Below are 18,392 nucleotides of genomic sequence, written 5' to 3' on the forward strand. Positions count from 1 at the left end.
AGGGCCACACAGATCTTATAACAATGTTATCAGTGTGAACATCTAAAATAAATTTTACTCTAATAAAATATCACTTTGGTTTGATATGTTTATTCCAATAAAATACCACTTTGATTTGGTATTTGATGTAAATTGTATTTGGTCCTGTGGGTACAAATTTTGGAAACTGGCCCCAGTTTTTAAACTGGACTCTGTGCAGCCCAGCGTTTCTTGGTGCCAAATGAGGGGCCACAAAGGAGCAGGGTAGAGGCTAAGGGCAGTGCGTTGGGCTCCTCGCCGCTGCTGTCCCAGAGCAGGCTCATCACTATGGGCACCCCACGCAGGCCTCTGTTTGACAAAGCGTTCTATTTGTAAGAAATAAGTGGAAAAATATAGCTCTAAGTCATCAAAAACATGTTTTTTCATTTTTTGTTTTTTTAAAAGTATATATAGTTCAAAGGGCCCGATTTTCACAGCCTTCAAACCAATCTAACAACACACAGTGAATGGGAAACTTTACCAGAAACTAGGGTGACATGCCGGAAGGAGCAAGGACTTGGAGCCCCATCCCAACCCAGAGTCCTCTCTTTTATAAGAAGTCTGAGGATTCAATGAGATGACGCATGGGAATCCACTGGGATTCTCCACTCAAGGGAGTAGTTTTCCTGAGAGATTTAAAAAATCTGTTTACACAGTGTGAAATAATAGAAAATATATATATTAGTCTCTGCCCCCAGTTCCTGGCACAGAGCTCCTGAAACCCTTGTAATTCCCTGGGTGATAGGAGTGTCTTTTGTTCTAACGAGGTGAATCTGGGTGGGCTCCTGGATGGGAGCTGGTGACCAGAAAGAACAAGCCATGATTAGAAGCATGCAACTTTCAGTCCCACCCTCCATCCTCCAGGAAGGGGAGAGGGGCTGGAAATGGAGTTAATGATCCATCATGCCTATGTGATGAAGCCTCCATAAAAGTCCCACAAGTACAGGGTTCGGAGAGCTTCCAGCTGGGTGAACATATCCATATAACTAGGAGGGTGATGCACCCCAACTCCATGGGAACAGAAGCTCTTGTGCTCGGGACCCTCCTCGACCTCACCCAATGTCTCTCTTCCTTTGGCTGTTCATCTGTACCCTTTATCATATCCTTTACTACAGAATAAACTGGTAAATGTAAGTGTATCCTTAAGTTCTGTGAGCTATTCCAGCAAATAATCAAATCCAAGGGAGAGGAGTCATGGAAACCTCCGATTTGTAGCCAAGTTGGACAGAAGCTGCAGGTAACCTGGGGATCTACTACTTGTGATTGGCATCTGAATTTGGGGCCAGTCTCATGGGACTGAGCCCTTAACGTGTGGGATCTGACACCATTTCCAGGCAGATAGTGTCAGAACTGAGTTAAATTGTAGGACACCCAGCTGGCGCCACAGAGAATTGCTCAGTGTGGGGGAACCCCCCCCACATCTGGTGTCAAGAAGTGTCGTGAGTGTGGTAGTGGTGTGAGAGTAAGGGAGACAAACAGGAGGAGAAGTGTGGGCTTTCCACTCACACAGAAACATTTGTGTTAAGCCCTCTCAAGATTCCTCCTCAGGGCGAGGGTTTCCAAACAAGTGGAGAAGAAATGGATAAGCAGGGGCTGACCGACTTACACTGAGATATTTGCCACTAAATTTATTCTTCATATCCAAAAAAAAAAATTTTACTGTAGTGCCCATAAACAGGAACATTTCCAATTCTGCAGATCTAGAAAATAAATTTGGCTAGACATAAGGGTCAAAAGGAGAGTTAAGAAGCACATGTATTGTGCCCCTGGGTGGTTGAGTATATGTTTAATGAATTCAACAGTATTAGTAAAATGTATATTTTAAATTATAGTTTCTTTTATCTTAAAATGACCTGCAAAACATCAACTTTGAAGTTGAAACTTCATTTTTGCTAACAATTTCTAGATTTTTCTGAAAACTTAGTATTCAAGGACTTAGTATTCAAGGAGCCACAAATCAGTGCTAGAGGGGGTCACCATGGCACCAAGACTCCTGATAGTTGGCAAAAGGGGACAGGAACCGTAGCAGAAAATGACTTGACGTTTCTCACTGCTCTTTTCTTTTTTCTGGGATACTCTCTCTCTTGGAGAGTATTCTGAAACCAGTTATTCAAATGGATATACCCCTAGAGGCACTCATCCCGTAAACACATCAGTATGGAGCATAAGATCCTGCACTCTGAGCTGCAGAGTTTCAAGTTACATAACCAAAGTCTGATTTTATAAACCTGTTCTAAAGATCCAATTTTCTCTGATTTTCTTTATCCCAAAATAGCTGTTTCCACGGCTACATAATCACTTATTATTAGGACTTAGAGGAAATGCATTTTGAAGGGATAATGCAGTAGAGATGGTTTTTTATTTCCACAGTGGGAACTGGGGAATTCTGTATAAAATAGAACCTCTGGTCATTTGCACAGCTTGCTTGATGTTTTGAAGGCATTAATTTCTACCAAAAGGGTCATACTTAAAGCTCTGTTATAATGATTGTTCCCACACTCCTCCAGCAATAGCTGTCCTGGTGTAGGACAGTGCAGTCCGGCTGCCCAGGCCTTACTGCAGCCTCTGCTTAGGGACGGGGAAGTGGCCACCGACTGCACCTGTGGGCCCCAGGCACCGTCCGGTGGAGCAGTGTGGCTGGGATAGATGGGGACAAGGCTAGATGGGGACACACTGCCTGGCCATTAGCAAAACTGATCTCCCATTTCCTCTGGGATCTGACCTGCAGATTGCAGAGTGGATGTGCCAGTCAGGAGCAAGGGAGGAGAGGAGCGGACAGCCTCCTCTCTAGAGGAGAGGTCATTCGAGAAGTCGAAATGCCCAGACAGCAGGAACAGAAGAGCTGGTCCCCACAGTGCCTCTGTGGCTTCCGAGAGATTCAGAACAAATTCCCCTTTTCTCGAAGTAGCCTGAGCAAGTTTCCATTCCTTGCGTGCCACACAGCATAAAATAGATCTTAACGGTTTTTTCCATTTTTACAGCACAGCACTTTATAATTTGGGAGCTCCCATTCGACCAGGTGTTTGCAGGCTTGGGGAGTGGCAGGCGTCTGTGGTTGGCTGAGTATGAAGAAGCAGGCCTTGTAAACACACGTTTAGACTTTCATCTGCCGTTGACAAGAGGAGCCCTGGCTCAGCGAGGAGACCGCCCCCTGGCCAGTCTTGACTGGTGTTCCCATCGCTTTTCCTGCCCTGGATCCTTCTCTACCCCGTAATCTTTCTTTTTTTAGATTGAGATATAATTCATATAACATATAATTTCACATAACATAAAATTCACCATTTTAAAGTATACAATCGTGTGGGTTTTAGTATATTCACGAGGTTGTGCAACCATCAGTACTATCCAATTACAGAACATTCCCATTATCCCCAAAAGAAACCCTGTACCCATTAGCAGTCACTCTCAATTCCCCCTCGCCCCCAAGCCCCTGGCAACCACTAATCTACTTTCTGTTTCTATGGATTTGCCTATTCTGAACATTTCATATAAATAGAATCATATAATATGTGGCCTTTTGTGTCCGAGTTCTTTCACTTAGCATAATGTTTTTAAGGTTCATTCATGTTGTAGCATGTATCAGTACTTCATTCCTTTTTATTGCTGAATAATATTCCATCGTGTGATGTATCACATTTTGTTTATCTATTCGTCATTTGATGGACATTGGGGTGTTCACACTTTTTGGCTATTATGAATAATGCTGCTACGAACATTCATGTATGAGTTTTTGTGTGGATGTATGTTTTTAAGTCTCTTGGGTATATATCCAGGAGTGGAATTGCTGGGTACCTCTATGTTTAAGCTTTTGAGGAACTGTGGGACTGTCCCTAGATTCTTCACTGGCAGCTCAGCCTTAACAGAATTTCAGCACCACTGAGAAGCACCTCTTCCCCCAAATATTCCCATGGTTTCTGCCATGGAAGATATTACTTTAATAGGGCTTAGAATTACTTCCTTCATAATAAACATTAAGGTGTAAAATGCAATACTGTTGAGCAAGGTAGTAGAGTGACTCAGATTCACACCAAGACATAAGCAGATCTTTTCTCAGAGCAATTTAGATGAGAGGAAAAAAGAAAACTGTCAGAACACTGGGAATGTACAAGGGGATAGAAGTGGGGGGTACAGAATGTGAGTCTGGGGTGTGGTGTGCACTTTTAAAGGGACAGGGTCAGCTTTTCCTATCAGAACCATATTGAATATGGGGCCCCTGTTTTGCCAATTCATTTATTTCAGATAGTACTTAATGGGCACCGACTTTATGCAAGAACACTCACCTAAGAGCTGGGCATCTAAGGATGAATAAGACGCATTCCCCGAGGAATTCAAAATCTAGTGGGCTGGACAAGATGGCCTGAGTATCATGGTCCCAGGGCTTTACTCTGACACCATGTCCCTTCCCTGTTTGACACTGAAATGTCATTTCTTTTGTGAAGGGATGGTGATGGGAGATGGAAGCAGCTTATAGTCCTTTAAGATCTTATTTGGCAACATAAAAAAATTTGGCAGCCATACGTTGGTCTAACAAATGTTATTAAAATATTATTTGTTTTTGAAATCCCTCACCACCCCAATCTCAAAATCTGAGTGTTGAGGAAAAACAAGACAGTTATTAAGAGACAAAGGTTATTGATCCAACTTGATTCCCACTGTATTAAAATGGATAAAAAAGCAAAGTTGGAGAAGTTAAGTTTAACCTAGATGGTGAGGTCTAGTTCGGGAGTTGGTTTCTGGGATTCTGCCAGGCCCACAGCTAAGGAAGAATAAGTAAAGCTTTGGTGTTTTATTGCTGACAAGCCTGGAAAGGGAGTCTGGACCTCACGCCCAGAGTCTCACTCCCCAGGCGATTTTTATCTGTGGCTCTCGGTAATTTGAGAGGATGGAACTGAAAGGAACAGCAGACCTTGGCTGTGGTCCTGCCTGCTGGTGGGAAACTGGGATCTTCGGCGCCTTAGTTTCCCTCTCTGGGCCTCCGTTTCCATGTCGGTGGCATAACAGCAAGAGCTGATCTGGGGCCTTCTATGTGCCAGGCACTATTTTGAGGACTTTGGATATTTACTTATTTAATCCTACAACAGCTGTATGATAATAGATCCCATAATTTTTCCAATTAAAGTAATTTGCCCAAACTCTCACACAAAGGTCGGTGGCGGAACAAAGATCTGGACCCTGGCCTATTGTCAAGGCTCATACTACTACTTCTTTTTTTTAAATTTATGTTTGCATATTTTATTTTAAATTAAATTGTTAATTCTATCACTAGGGTGATGCAAGAATAAGTTGTCTGTTTCTTTTTTTTGAGAAAGAGTAATTCCCAATTCGACACTGAGCAGCCCTGTGGCATTCCCTCACAACACCTTTGCTCAAGAAATACTGGAAAAGTAAGATAAAACACATATTCCACACCAACTTTGAATGCAAACGTATATGAATTTTAATATTATTACAAGCTGTGCTAGAAAATCAGGTTGCTAGCATCTTCTTAGTATATCCTTCCCATCTCTAAAACATGGTGATTTAACATACAATTCCGTTGTGGTTTTTAAAGGATTGTGAAATGACATGTTAGAGAAAGAGCGAGTGCGAGTGAGAGGGACAAATAAAGGCCCTTCAGGAAGTTGTGTGCCTCCCGGGACCTCTCAGACTGCGGGTCAGCTCTATCCGGAACCTGATCCCCACTCCTGCATCCAACTCTGTACCAGCCTGGCTCTCTGGACTTAATGATCCAGCCGTGAAATGAGAGCAAACGTACTCACTAACAGACAGGAGAGTAACCACAGGAATGTACTCACAAACGTCAACTACGTTGGGCGTGGCCAACTTAAAAAGGGAAAGTTGACTTAAGGCAAGTCATGAAAGAACTGTTAAGCATGGCAGGAAATGAGAAATTTTAATTTCTTTTCTAGCTAAAAAATTTTAATTAGTAAATAGTTTCTTTAGCATATACAGTGGAGGATCATTAAAGCTTTCAGGGGCCGGCCCGGTGGCATAGCGGTTAAGTTCACGCGCTCCGCTTTCGCTGCCTGGGGTTCGCCGGGGGTGCGGATCTACTCACTGCTCATCAAGCCATGCTGTGGCGGCGTCCCAAATAGAAGAGCTACAACTATGATACACAACTGTGTACTGGGGCTTCGGGGAGAAAAAAGAGGAAGATTGGCAACAGGTGTTAGCACCGGACCACTCTTCCTCAAAATAAATAAATAAATAAAAGAATTCTTAGCAAAAAAAAAAGCTTTCGGTGGTCATTTCAGGGTGTGTGGAGCAGGTCTGTGCTCCATCTCTGTTTAACTACGCCCTGCCCTGCCGAGGACGGCTCTCTAGATACAGCTGCTGCTCACCAAATGCTCGTGGACTGAGGGGGGTGTAGCCAGTTCTTGGTCACAATAAGAAGGAGGTTAAGTAAACCTTATTAACACCGTCTGTCTCCCCCATCTCGGCCCAGAGATCCTCTTCCCTCCTCTGGAGGACTCCCTCTCTCCAGATGTGATTCTACGCACCTCCTCCTGAAACCAACTTCTAAGGATTGAACTTCCTTGGTCCAGGACCTTCTCCTCTCTCTACACTCACTCCAGTTGTGTTCGTGCATTTCCAAGGCTTGGTACACCATCAGTGGGCTGATAACATCCAAACTTGTATCGCCAGTCTCTCTTCTGAGCTCCCCACTCCTACAACCAACCCTCTGCTTGATCTCTCCACTTGGATATCCCTTTGGCATCACAAACTTAACTTCTCCAAATTGGAGCTTGATTATCTTCCCCTGTCCTCCCATAAACAACATCTCCCAGGTTTCCCTATCTCAGTAAATGGCAGCATGACCCACCCCGTTGTCGTCCTTGATCCTCCTTTCCCCCACCTCCTTTATACCATCCACCACCTAGTTCTGTCCCTCCGGCTCCCAGGACTCACCTCCATGGCCATCACCTGACCCGAGGCAAGCCCCTGGGGTCTCTACCTCCTTCTTTTAACTCTCCATGCTGCAGCCAGGGTGACCCTAAGAACCTCTCTCATCAAGCCAATGGACACTCATTGCATTTGGAAGAAAATCCAAGTTTCTTGGCATGGCCTTCAGCACTTGGGAGGGTCTGGCCCCACTGACCTCTCTCACCTGTTTATGGCCACTCTTCCATTACCCACCCGCTCCCACAGGCCTCCTGTCAGTGCCCGGGACACACTTTGTGCCCTCTCCTTGTCCCTGGCCATTGGTGCCTCTCAGTAACCCTCACAGGTGAGGGTACCTGAACTCCTAAGGATGAGGACAGGCTGGGGAGGCTGCACAACCACCCTCTCCTCGAAAATATTCACAGCGTAACTCCATTAGTTGGTTCCAAATATTCTGAATTCCCAGATTTTATGCTTATGGAATCTCTTCCACAAGTATGAATTTTTAGAGTTTACAGACTTAAAATGTAAAAACGCTCATTTCTTGCTGCCCAAAGAGTTATATAAGACAACTTGTTAAATATAGTTTTGTTACCAAAATAGCAAACATATCTAGAACTTCTTGTTTAACATTCTTCTGGGGACCATATTCTCTAATAGTTATAGAATGAATCTAAAATAGCAAAAGAAAAATAGGGAAATGAGCATTTCTGGGAAAAACAATGAGCCAGCCTAGGCACCACAGTCCTTTCTTTATTCCTGTTTCTCTTAATTATATTTTTTCACCAGATATTTACTTATTATAGTAATTACCATCTGCTTTCAAAGTTTTAGTCTACTTCCAATGTGTATAGGATGATCTCTTATTACTTTAAGTAAGAGCTTGGGCTTGATTGCAGATGTTGATATTATTTTAAAATCTAATTTGGGGGCCCCTGCTCCAAAATTAAAATATAATAATGAATATCTAAGTATATCATAATTTACGAATACGCCTATCACTCTATAGAAAGCAAAACATGAACAGAGCTGGAAACCAAGATCAGGATAAAATGAATACAGCGGCTTCTGGTTCTTCCCTGAAACACTGATTCCTATTGGATTTTCAGCTTTCCATCTACTCAACACGTCTCATTTTCACAGTTGATTTCTGCAGTGAGACGTTAATTATTTGTTCCTTGCATTCAAGAAACGTCAGTGACCCTGGGAGGGCAGCACAGCTGTGGTGCAAGCCTGTCTTCAAAGAGGCCCGGGCCCTCGAGGGAACAGACTTACTATTGTGCGCAGTCGATCAGCTGGTATTCGTTTGACCTCTCAAAGCACGCCTTCACACCTTCATCATCCCAAAGTTTCTTCACATGATCAAAGAATTCCTAAAAATTGAAAGTTACAAACAAGAAAACACATACGTTATAATCTCTCAAAAAGTTAAAAGTAACTGCCAAAAAAAATTTTGCAGGTAGCACATGAATTGTTTTCTCTGTGAAGTCTACTTTACACACAGTAAAACACACAGATCCTGTGTTCAGTGTGATGAAAAATGGATGCATCCATGTTATCATCATTCAAATCAACTTGTCAAGCATTCTTATCATTCCAGAAAGTTCCCCAAAATGAAAATTACAAATCAAAAGTTAATGACATTCATTAACTATAGATACAACTAACGGCACAACTTTAAAGCTCTTAGTATTCAGTAACTTAACTAGCGGAACTGCCACTTCAGCAACCAAAAAACATGCCTATCATAATGGCAAGTTCTGTTTCTTCTAAATTTCCTATGTGAGCCACGATTATGAATAGACATGGTTCAGCAGATAGGTTAATTTGGCCCAGAAGCATTAAGCACATAAGAAAGAAACTTTTAAAATGACATTCTTTGGGTATAGTAATTCATTGGTTTTTTGAATTTTTAAAAACTATGAGTTAAGCGTGAGCTATGATTTTTGGTTCGTTCAAGCCCATGCAGGCAGAGTGCTCAGTTTCATCATTATGGCAAGTAGCACCCTCTGAAACAAGAACTTTCCTTATCTCAAAATAAAAGGTGGCTTTCTGAATTCATATTTCCAAAATTACCCTAATTAAATTAACAGTGTTATGGAAGCAAATGACTGTACATTTGTTGCTAAATATAAAAGAAGTTATGTAAATTTCCACAAAACACTTCATTAGAGTATTTATATCCCTTCCCACATCAGTCATTTGCCCCTCAAGGCAACCCCAGGAAACACCCATTTCTGTCTTTGATCTGCATGAAAGAATTCCAGGGCTACAGGGCCAGTGAGCAGTCAATGCCTGTATATTCAACCATTCATTGTGGCTGCCATGTACCCCAAGAGTCAGCACACATTCTTAGGAGGAAAAAAAATAAAGGGCTAGTTCTTCTCTTAGAGAGTCACAATTCCATACAAGGGTGGATCCAAGTATTGTGGGACCTAATGCTTATACAATTTGGGGAGGACTCTTTGAAACAAGAAAAAAATTATGAATACAAAATTAGGTACAAAATCTTGGAAGGGAGAGTAGGAGAGAGGGGCCCTGAGCTTAAGCTTCACCAGCTTCTAGTACATCCAATTCTGAGTACCCAGTGTCAGGAACAATTTTTAAAGTTACGCCACATGTCTCTACATCTATCATGTGTCTGTCTATCATCATCATCAACAAATCCAAACTGACCACAGTTGACAATGAAGGGACAATCTCCACACGAAAGAGGGTAGCTGAACATCTCAGTTTTTACCTTGTCTTCCTAGGTTTGTGTTTCCTTCTGGAATCTCCCACTGCTGCTTCCTCCTATCACTCCAGTGAAGGAGTTTGTACCCTTCCTTGAGAAAAACTTTGTTCTAAGAGCCATATGAAGACACCCCCCCACACACACACGTCTAAAGAGAAATACACTATGATGCTGTTCTTGAGATGGTCTTGGAAGACAGTGATAACCCAGTGTCACGGTGATATTCAGAGCTGAGCCCCATCTCTCTCCCCTCCTGAAAACCCCCAGGGCAGTAGTCCGTTGACTCAAGTTCCTTACTGTCTTTAACAAGTGTCAGAATCAGTTGTTCTTTAACAGTCTGAGCTGAAGCCTCTGAGAGAGAATTACAGAGGAGTGCTTGACCCGAGAATCAAGATACACGATTTCTGGAGTACACGTTGACAGCAGTAGTAAAACAGGCATTGTGGGCACTGTGATTTTAAAACACCAAAGAAACAACCACCTCTCTGTTTCAGCTTCCTTGCTGGTAAACAAAGATGTTGGACTGGAATACAGGGAGGCCCCAGGATTCTCCATGTTTACTTTTTAAGGGGTTCTAAAAGCTTCAGGGAAAATTCCAGGGCTGCTGCTGCCCGTTGCTTATTCAACTTTTTGTTAGGGAAAATTTCAAACTACTGAAAGTAGAGAGAATGAATCCCCAGGTACTCATTACTCAGCTCCCACATTTATCAACACAGCCAACTTTCTTTTATCTGTATCTCATGCCCTTTTCCCACCTTTGCAGCAAATCACTTACACCATGTTTTTTTATTTCAATATTATTTCTCAAAGATAAAGGCTTTTAAAAATCATAGTCACAATGCCACTATCTCAAATAAAAAATAAACCAAGAAATGATTCTGTAAAATTATTAAATATCAGTCAGCCAGTGCAACTTCTTTAGTTATAATTAAACATTTGTCCACAGCCAGGCTAGAATTCTCATACATTTGCTAAAACAACTGGGAAATAAATATGAGGAATAATTTTAGTATGCCTTCATTAGCAACTAGGGTGAATAATACTAAATAAAAATAATTTCAGTTTTGTGCGCGTGTGTATACGTCTGAAAAGAAAGGGTGATTCACGGTGAAATGTAACCTGTTTTTGACATCTGAGAAATTGAGAGCATAGAAAGAAAATTACTATGCGACATTTCTTAATTTTCTCTATATTAATGAATATGAGAATCGCCTTGTGAGCTTCATATATTTAGCAACTGGAATACATGAACATTTATGTTACTCTTATTCAAAGGAATTTGAGTTGTGTTATAGAAAATAAAAATTATAATGATACCAAACTTAAACCTATTTTTAAAGCAAGGCCTTAAATTTTTACAGCATCATTTTGATTTTTAAATAAAAACTTAAACTAAAATTTAAAAAAATTTAAATACCTAACTTCTCCATTTCATGTTGCAACATCTTCCTTCTGATACTGCTGTCTACATCTTCCTTTATATATAAGGTATACTCAAAGCTAACCTGGAATTCTCAGATGAGTAACAAAATTTTTTTTTGCTTTTAAATTCTTCATAACTGCTTTAAAAGAGAAATAACTGTATGACAATAAGAAACTTAAAAATAAAAATTCTTGCATGATTTCTCTGTTACCATGATAAAATAACAATATATAATGCAATAAAATAACCTTTTGGTTACACTGACATTTGAGATACATTTTTCATTTTTTAAGTAAGAATCAAAAGCATATTTATTATCTCTTGGAATGAATGTTATCCAGTGGTTTGGAGTCAAATTCTGCGACACACACAGGTCTCAGGCAGAACTGCTTTGTTACTCGGTGCTCTGTCCTGAGGCTGGTGGAAACTGTTCCGGGTTGAGTGTAAAAATGTTATTCCTCATGTTCACTGCACAATATTCTTCCCAGGATGACATATGGAAAATATTCCTCTTTAATTTTAGTGTCAGAAATATTCTTTTGCATCTCTCAAGCAATTGCTCTTTAAATTTTATTATTAATTTTTAGTCTTACGGGTCTTGAGACTTTTCTACTGCTTTTCTTCACGTCCCTGTGTTGACTGCAGGAAGCACAGAAAGCACATTTTGGGGCCGGTCCCGGCATGTGTGCAGGGCTTTGCCTGACACTCTGGGTACCAATTTCTCTTCTGGTTCCACAGGACTTATTCTCCTCTCCCTAATGTCATTCTCCTACATTTTCAGGTATTTTATTAACTTGTATTATAACTCCGTGAGCAGCACTAAATCCTTTCTGAAACAAGTTTTAGTATAAATAAATGTTTAATGTAACTTTTCATGGTAACAGTGAATAATGTCTACTGCCATAATCAAACAGACCTTAGAAATAGGCAGTTTCAGGTTAGTAGTCATTTAAATGGAATTTTCTAAAGCTCAAATTTCCATCTGATTCATTTAAAATACACCTACTCAGTTTTATCCCTTAGATAACAGAATGATCTAATAGGTTTCTGTCATTTCTTTTTTTCAGATATCTGGTGGATATCAAGTTAAAAGTATGTGTGGGATCTGTCATGCCTGGTTAGCACTATGATTTTGCTATTTATAATCTCTGTCCATCCTCAAGTCTAATTTAATACAGTAAATTCTAAAATTCTATTTAGGAACAGCTTTCAGAAACTATGCTAAAAAAAACCAAACAAACTATTAAAAATCATTAGCAGTCCCCAAGCTCATATCTTCCCTAGCATGAAGTATGACCACCACAGGCAACAATCTCAGCAAATAACCAGATATAACAGGAGGCCACATCCAGCATTTACTGAGTGCCTCGTATATCCCAGCCATGTGCTAAGGGTCTCAGATACAAGGTCTCTCAGATACAGACTCAAATGTCTCAAACAACCCTGCCATGCAGGTGATTCAATTCCCATTTTACTGACGACAAAACGAGAATGATTAAGGATACTTTATATTTCTCAAGCCCCCTGACTAAAAAGTCGTCAAACCATTCAAAAGCATGCTCTGAGTCCAGCTAGCTTTCTCATTTTCTGGTCGATAGCAGTTCCTCGTGCCTGCAAGACCAGCAAGGACAAATGCAAATTTGCGATATACACCACACCTGTCTATTTTTTCCCCTTAGGACAGCCTACTTTAACTATTATTAGAATATTTTTAACAGCTTTTTGAGGGATACTTTCAATACCATAAAACTCACCCATTTATTTATATAGTCATGCAACCACCAACACAATCAAGCTTTAGAACACCTCCATCAACTCCTCACCCTCCTTTGGAGCCAAGCCAAGCTTTACCCCGACCCTGGTTCTAGACAACTGTTAATCTACTTCCGTCTTTATAGTTTTGCCTTTTCCAGAAATTTCATATAAATGAAATCATATAGTATTTTGTGTCTGGTTTCTTTCACTTAGTATTATATTTTTGAGATTCATCCATTTTGTTAGGTATATTAGTAGTTTTTAAAAAATTGCTGAGTTATTCCATTGTATGGATATACCACATTTTGTTTATTCATTCACTAGCTGATGGACATTTGAGTTATTTCCAATCTTTGGCTATTATGAATAAGGCTCTAGGAATATTTTTGTACCAGTCTTTGTATAGACTTTTATTTTCATTTCTCTTGGGTTGATTCTCAGGAGTGGAATTGCTGGGTTATACGGTAAATAAATGTTTAACTTTAAAAACTGCTAAATTGGGGGCTGGCTCTGTGGTGTAGTGGTTAAGTGCGCGTGCTCTGCTGCTGGTTGCCTGGGTTCGGATCCCGGGTGCTCACTGACGCAGCGCTTGTCAGGCCATGCTGTGGCGGCATGCCACACAAAGTGGAGGAAGACAGGCATGGATGTTAGCTCAGGGCTAGTCTTCCTCAGCAAAAAGAGGAGGATTGGTACGGATGTTAGCTCAGGGCTGATCTTCCTCACACACACACAAAAAAAACCAAAAAAACCTGCTAAATTGTCTTCCAAATGGGTTGTTCCATTTTACATTGTCAAGAGCAGTGTCTAGGGGTTCTAGTTCCTCCACAACGTTACCAATACTTGGTTTTGTCAGTCTTTTTAATTTTCATTATTCTAATGAGTGTGTAGTGGCATCTAACTGTGGCTGCAGTCAGCATTTGCTGATGGCCAGTGATGCTGGATATCTTTTCATGTGATTGTTGGCTGCTTGCATATCTTCTTTCTGAAGTTTCTGTTCAAATATTTTGCCCACTTAAAAATTGGGTTGTATGTCTTTTTATTATTGAGGTTTTTTTTAATAAGAGTAAGAGATAAAATTCTTGGTCAGCTATAGGTTTTGCAAATATGTTTTCCCAAAATTTACCTTGTATTTTAATTTTCCTAAGTATCTGTTGAAGAGCAAAGTTTTTAATTTTGATGATGTCCAATTAATCAATTTTTTCCTTTTCCTGTTTATACTTTTTTGTGTTTTAAGAAATCTTTGCCTAACCCAAAGTAAAAAATATTTCCTCCAAGTTTTCTTCTAAAAGTTATAGCTCTTACATTTAACTCTATAGTTATAGCTCTTACATTTAGGTCTATGATCCATTTGAGTTAATTTTGGGGTATGTAAGAGGAAAGGGTCAAGTTTCACTTTCTTCCATGTGTATATCCAGCTTCCCCAGCACATTTATTGAAAAAACTATCCTTTCTCCATTGAATGACCTTGGTACCTTTGTTGAAATTGACCATACACATGTGAGTCTATTCCTATTTCAATCCTGTTCCACTGATCTATACGTCTGTCCTTATGCCAACACCATGCTGCCTTGAATACTGCAGCTTTGTAGTAAGTCTTACAATTAGTAGTGTTAAGTTCTCCAACTTTGTTCTTCTTTTCCAACATCATTTTGACTAGGTCTTTTGAATTTCCACATACATCTTAGAATTCTAAGCTTGCCAGTTTCTCTAAAAAAGCCTGCTAGTATTTTGATTGGGATTGCTTTGAATCTTTGGTCACTTTGGAGAGAAGTGCCATCTTAACAATAATGAGTTTTCTAAACCATGAACATGATATAGCTATTTATTTATGTTTTATTTCATTTCTCTCAATAATGTTTTATAGTTTTCATTATACAGATCTTTCACACTGTTTGTTAGATTTTTTTTCCCTAGGTAGTTTTTCTGGATGTTATTTTGAATGTATATGTTGTTTTAAATTTCATTTTTGGATTTTTTTCACTGTTAGTACATAGAGATACAGTTGATTTCTGTATTTGATCTTGTATCCTGCAACCTTGCTAATTTCACTTATTCTAGTAGCTTTCAATTCCTTCCCGTGTAGTTATCTATATACAGAAATAGTTACCTGCATAGCTCTGGACTCTCTTTTTCTCTTCCTAAAGCAGGACCCACAAGGCCTGGGACAGAATCAGAATTCCCTGCAGTTCCAAAGTGCACGGAGACTGAGCCAAGGGACCTTCACTGGCCATCGTGGCCAAGATGCATGGGTTCTGCTGCTCTTTAAACTTGGTTTAAACAAAATTTTTTAAAGATACAGTAAGATTTGTCTAGAGATTCTATCTTTTATTTCCAAATTTTAACATCACAAAATAACTGATAAGTATAAAGTTTTAGTTATCAAATCCATGACCCATAAGAGAGAATTAAATAAACTTACCCTTTAGTGATGGGAACATATAATTTTCCTTAGGTATTTTTTTTCCACAAAATTAATTTTTTAGCTTTTGATTTTCTCCTTCACAATACTCCCACTCTTATACCTAAGATTCTTTCTCTAAAATCCTAATTATCTGAGAAAATTGTGCACTTGGAGCATGCCAAAGAGATGCATAAAAGAAACTTATTTGTGTGGGAACAGAAATAAAATAATTAGGTGTTTTCATTACGGATAAGAGACTCAAAGAATCACGACTTTAGCCTTTGCTTCCAGACAAGGCTCTATCAAGTTATCTGACAAAAATTCTCCTTGGAACATCAAGGTTGAATTATATAACACATTAACGTATTATTCTTGGTCATCTTAGTCACTCTGAATCCTTTCTGTTTTATGTGCTGAGAGGCAAAATGGAGGAGGGCGGCCCTCTTTTTGAGGATAAGGCTAGATTTAAAGCAAATGTTTGTACATGTGGGTTTGCTGTATTCCTACTGACAACAATGGTAGATAGATACATATTTCTTTGGGAAAATTTTAGTGTAAAACATACTAAAGGTGCCTAATGAGGAATCATAAAACAATATTTATGGTTTGAGCATGGATTTTGGCATATGAGTGCCTGGGTTCAAATCCCAGCTGGGGGGCTTCTGAACTCTGACTGCTGTCCCTGTTCCAAGAGGATATAACAGCTCTTCTGGGCAGAGGTTGGTGCTTCAGCTGGACTGAGCAGTATAAAGCAGACAGGTAGAGGCAGGTGGGTGAGGAGGTGCACATATGATGGGGTGACATCAGGGAGGGCAAACTCAGTCTCAGGACAGTCAAGAGCGTGATGACCAACCGTGTGAAGTGCTTGTGGAGGGTTAGGGTCTGGGAGAGTCTTTTGTCTTTGGACACAAGGATGGCACCCAGAACACGGCACAGTGGTTTTGGTAAAATTGTGGCAAGGACTGCCAGATTCCAACAGGCCAAGAGAGAAACATGGCGAGGAGACAGAAGTTGTGTGTAGGCTTGAGAAGGGAATTCTAGAAACATCTACTAAACACCTGCTGGCATAAGGCATTACACTAGGTGCTGGGTGTAGAAGACAGGGCACAAGGTTTCTGAATGTAAGGAGAGGGATGAGCTCCAATCACCAGCACAAGGCAGGTTACCATGTGGCAAAGAACAGACGCAGGGACAGGAGCCCCGAGGGGCACCGCCCTCAGCACTTAACTGTAACACGGTGCTTCCCATTCCTGGGTTTGCCCTAGGCTTTCAGACCTTCCGCAAAGGCCCCCAAGCTACTGTGACTCGTCCAGACTCATGCACTAACAGCTGGTGAGGGAGTGAACCTGGCTGGATAGAACTCCTCAGATTACTAGAAAAAAGGGGCACAGAACATTATGCAAGAATGTGTGCTACAACTTGGATATGTCCTATTTGTAGCACGTTAATGTCTTGTCCTATTAAGGGGCAGCTGCACGTATACCCCACACCCTAAAATTAGCTGATGGTGTCCTCAGTGGGAACGCACAAAATCACTCAGGGCCTCGTTCTGTAAAGTGCAGCCCTGCAGCCCTGCAGCACCGGAACACAAGAGCCTTCTCCGAGAGGTACAAACAGCTATGAGAAACTCAACACCTCACACTACATTGGAGGAGTTAGGTGATTCAAATTTCTATGTAGATAGAAAAGAAAAGATTTCAAAGGCCACTGCTGAGCTCCTTGGCAACTCTGCAGCAGCTGCAAATCTGGCAAAAGACAATTGACATAAAAGGGAAAGAAAATGTCGAAAAAACCCACACCCCTTGCAATTCTATACTTGTATGTTTGTACAAGATAATCTTTAAGACTTCCTCCAGTTCTGGGCCTTTCTGATTTTAAGTTTTATATTTTCCCTCTTTCTTTCTATTTTGTATGTAACAGTTTTATTGAATTATATATATAATTATATAACAGTTATATTGAATTATACCATACTATTCCCCCTTTTAAATGTACAATTCAATGGGTTTTAGTATATTCATAGAGTTGTGCAACTATCACCACAATCACTTTTAGAACATTTTCACCACCCCCAAAAGAAACCCCATACCCATCAGCAGTCACTCCTTGTTCTCCCTTCCCTCAGCCTCTGGCAACCACTAATCTGCTTTCTGTCTCTATGGGTTTGCCTATTCTGAATATTTTGTATAAATGGAATCAAACAATATGCAGCCTTTTGCGTCTAGCTTCTTTTGCTCTGCATAATGTTTTCAAGGTTCATCTATGCTGTAACATGCACGTATCAGTGCTTCATTCTTTTTTATTGCCGAATAAGATTCTATTGTACGGATCCTACCACATTTGTTATCCATTCATCATTTGATGGACATTTGGGTTGTTTGTACTTTTTCGATATTACGAATAATGCTGCTATGAACACTTGTGTACAAGTTTTTGTGTGGATGTATGTTTTTAATTCTCCTGGTTATATACCTAGGAGTGGGCCTCCTTTCTTCCCCAAGAGAAACATCTGGAACTATTTTACAAAAGTTACTGGTTGGAATTTCTGATTCAACATACTTAATTCATCTCAACACTTAATAACTTTATTAAACACTTAGTTATTTATCCTAATGGAGGCAGATAGTGTGGCAGATATTACAAGATGGTCAATCACATCTAGCTTTTGAATATACTTCAGATTTAAATTTGAACACAGACAGACCTGATATTCTTGGAATTCCTGACAATTCCAAACACATAAGAAAGCCTCAAAGATAATCTCATGGCCCAGCTCCTCCTCCACTGGCCCCACCCATCTGCTCTTCTAAGAACTCAAGACAGCAGTTTCCTGAGCTCACTTTGAGCCACACTGTGCTGGAACAGGAAATATCAGTGAAAAAGGCGGAGCTAGCTCTTTCCGACCAAGTGAGTGTCTGGAGAGGTGTCTAGGGTCGGGGAGTGGTTATTCCTTTCACACCCTCTACAGTGGACTCAATCAAAGCAAGGCATGTCATTCTTTGTGATAAATAAATGAAAAGCAATAGGATATACTGGAGTATATGAGGAAGCCATTTGGTTGAAAACTAATTCAGCCTGACCTTATTTTTCCAAGAGGGCCTGACATGGCCTGTTGAGCATGCATTGTACATCTGCTTTAAACATTTACTCTACCCCAAAGACAAGAATGAAGCCCTTAA

The 18,392-nt window shown here is 40.3% G+C and overlaps 1 protein-coding gene across 4 annotated transcripts in view; it reads right to left on the bottom strand.

Annotated features, from left to right (window-relative positions):
* Positions 1–18,392, bottom strand: part of GNAL (G protein subunit alpha L) — a 144,242-nt gene that overhangs the window by 43,668 nt on the left and 82,182 nt on the right. For all 4 annotated transcript variants that reach the window (XM_087438959.1, XM_004421050.3, XM_087438960.1 and 1 more), the window contains exon 5: positions 8,176–8,273. In XM_087438959.1, coding sequence (XP_087295085.1) covers positions 8,176–8,273 — 98 coding nt within the window. The remainder of the gene's footprint in view (positions 1–8,175; positions 8,274–18,392) is intronic.

Source organism: Ceratotherium simum, chromosome 14, assembly GCF_057802395.1.
Source record: "Ceratotherium simum simum isolate JZ-2026a chromosome 14, ASM5780239v1, whole genome shotgun sequence".
Classification (NCBI taxonomy): domain Eukaryota; kingdom Metazoa; phylum Chordata; class Mammalia; order Perissodactyla; family Rhinocerotidae; genus Ceratotherium; species Ceratotherium simum.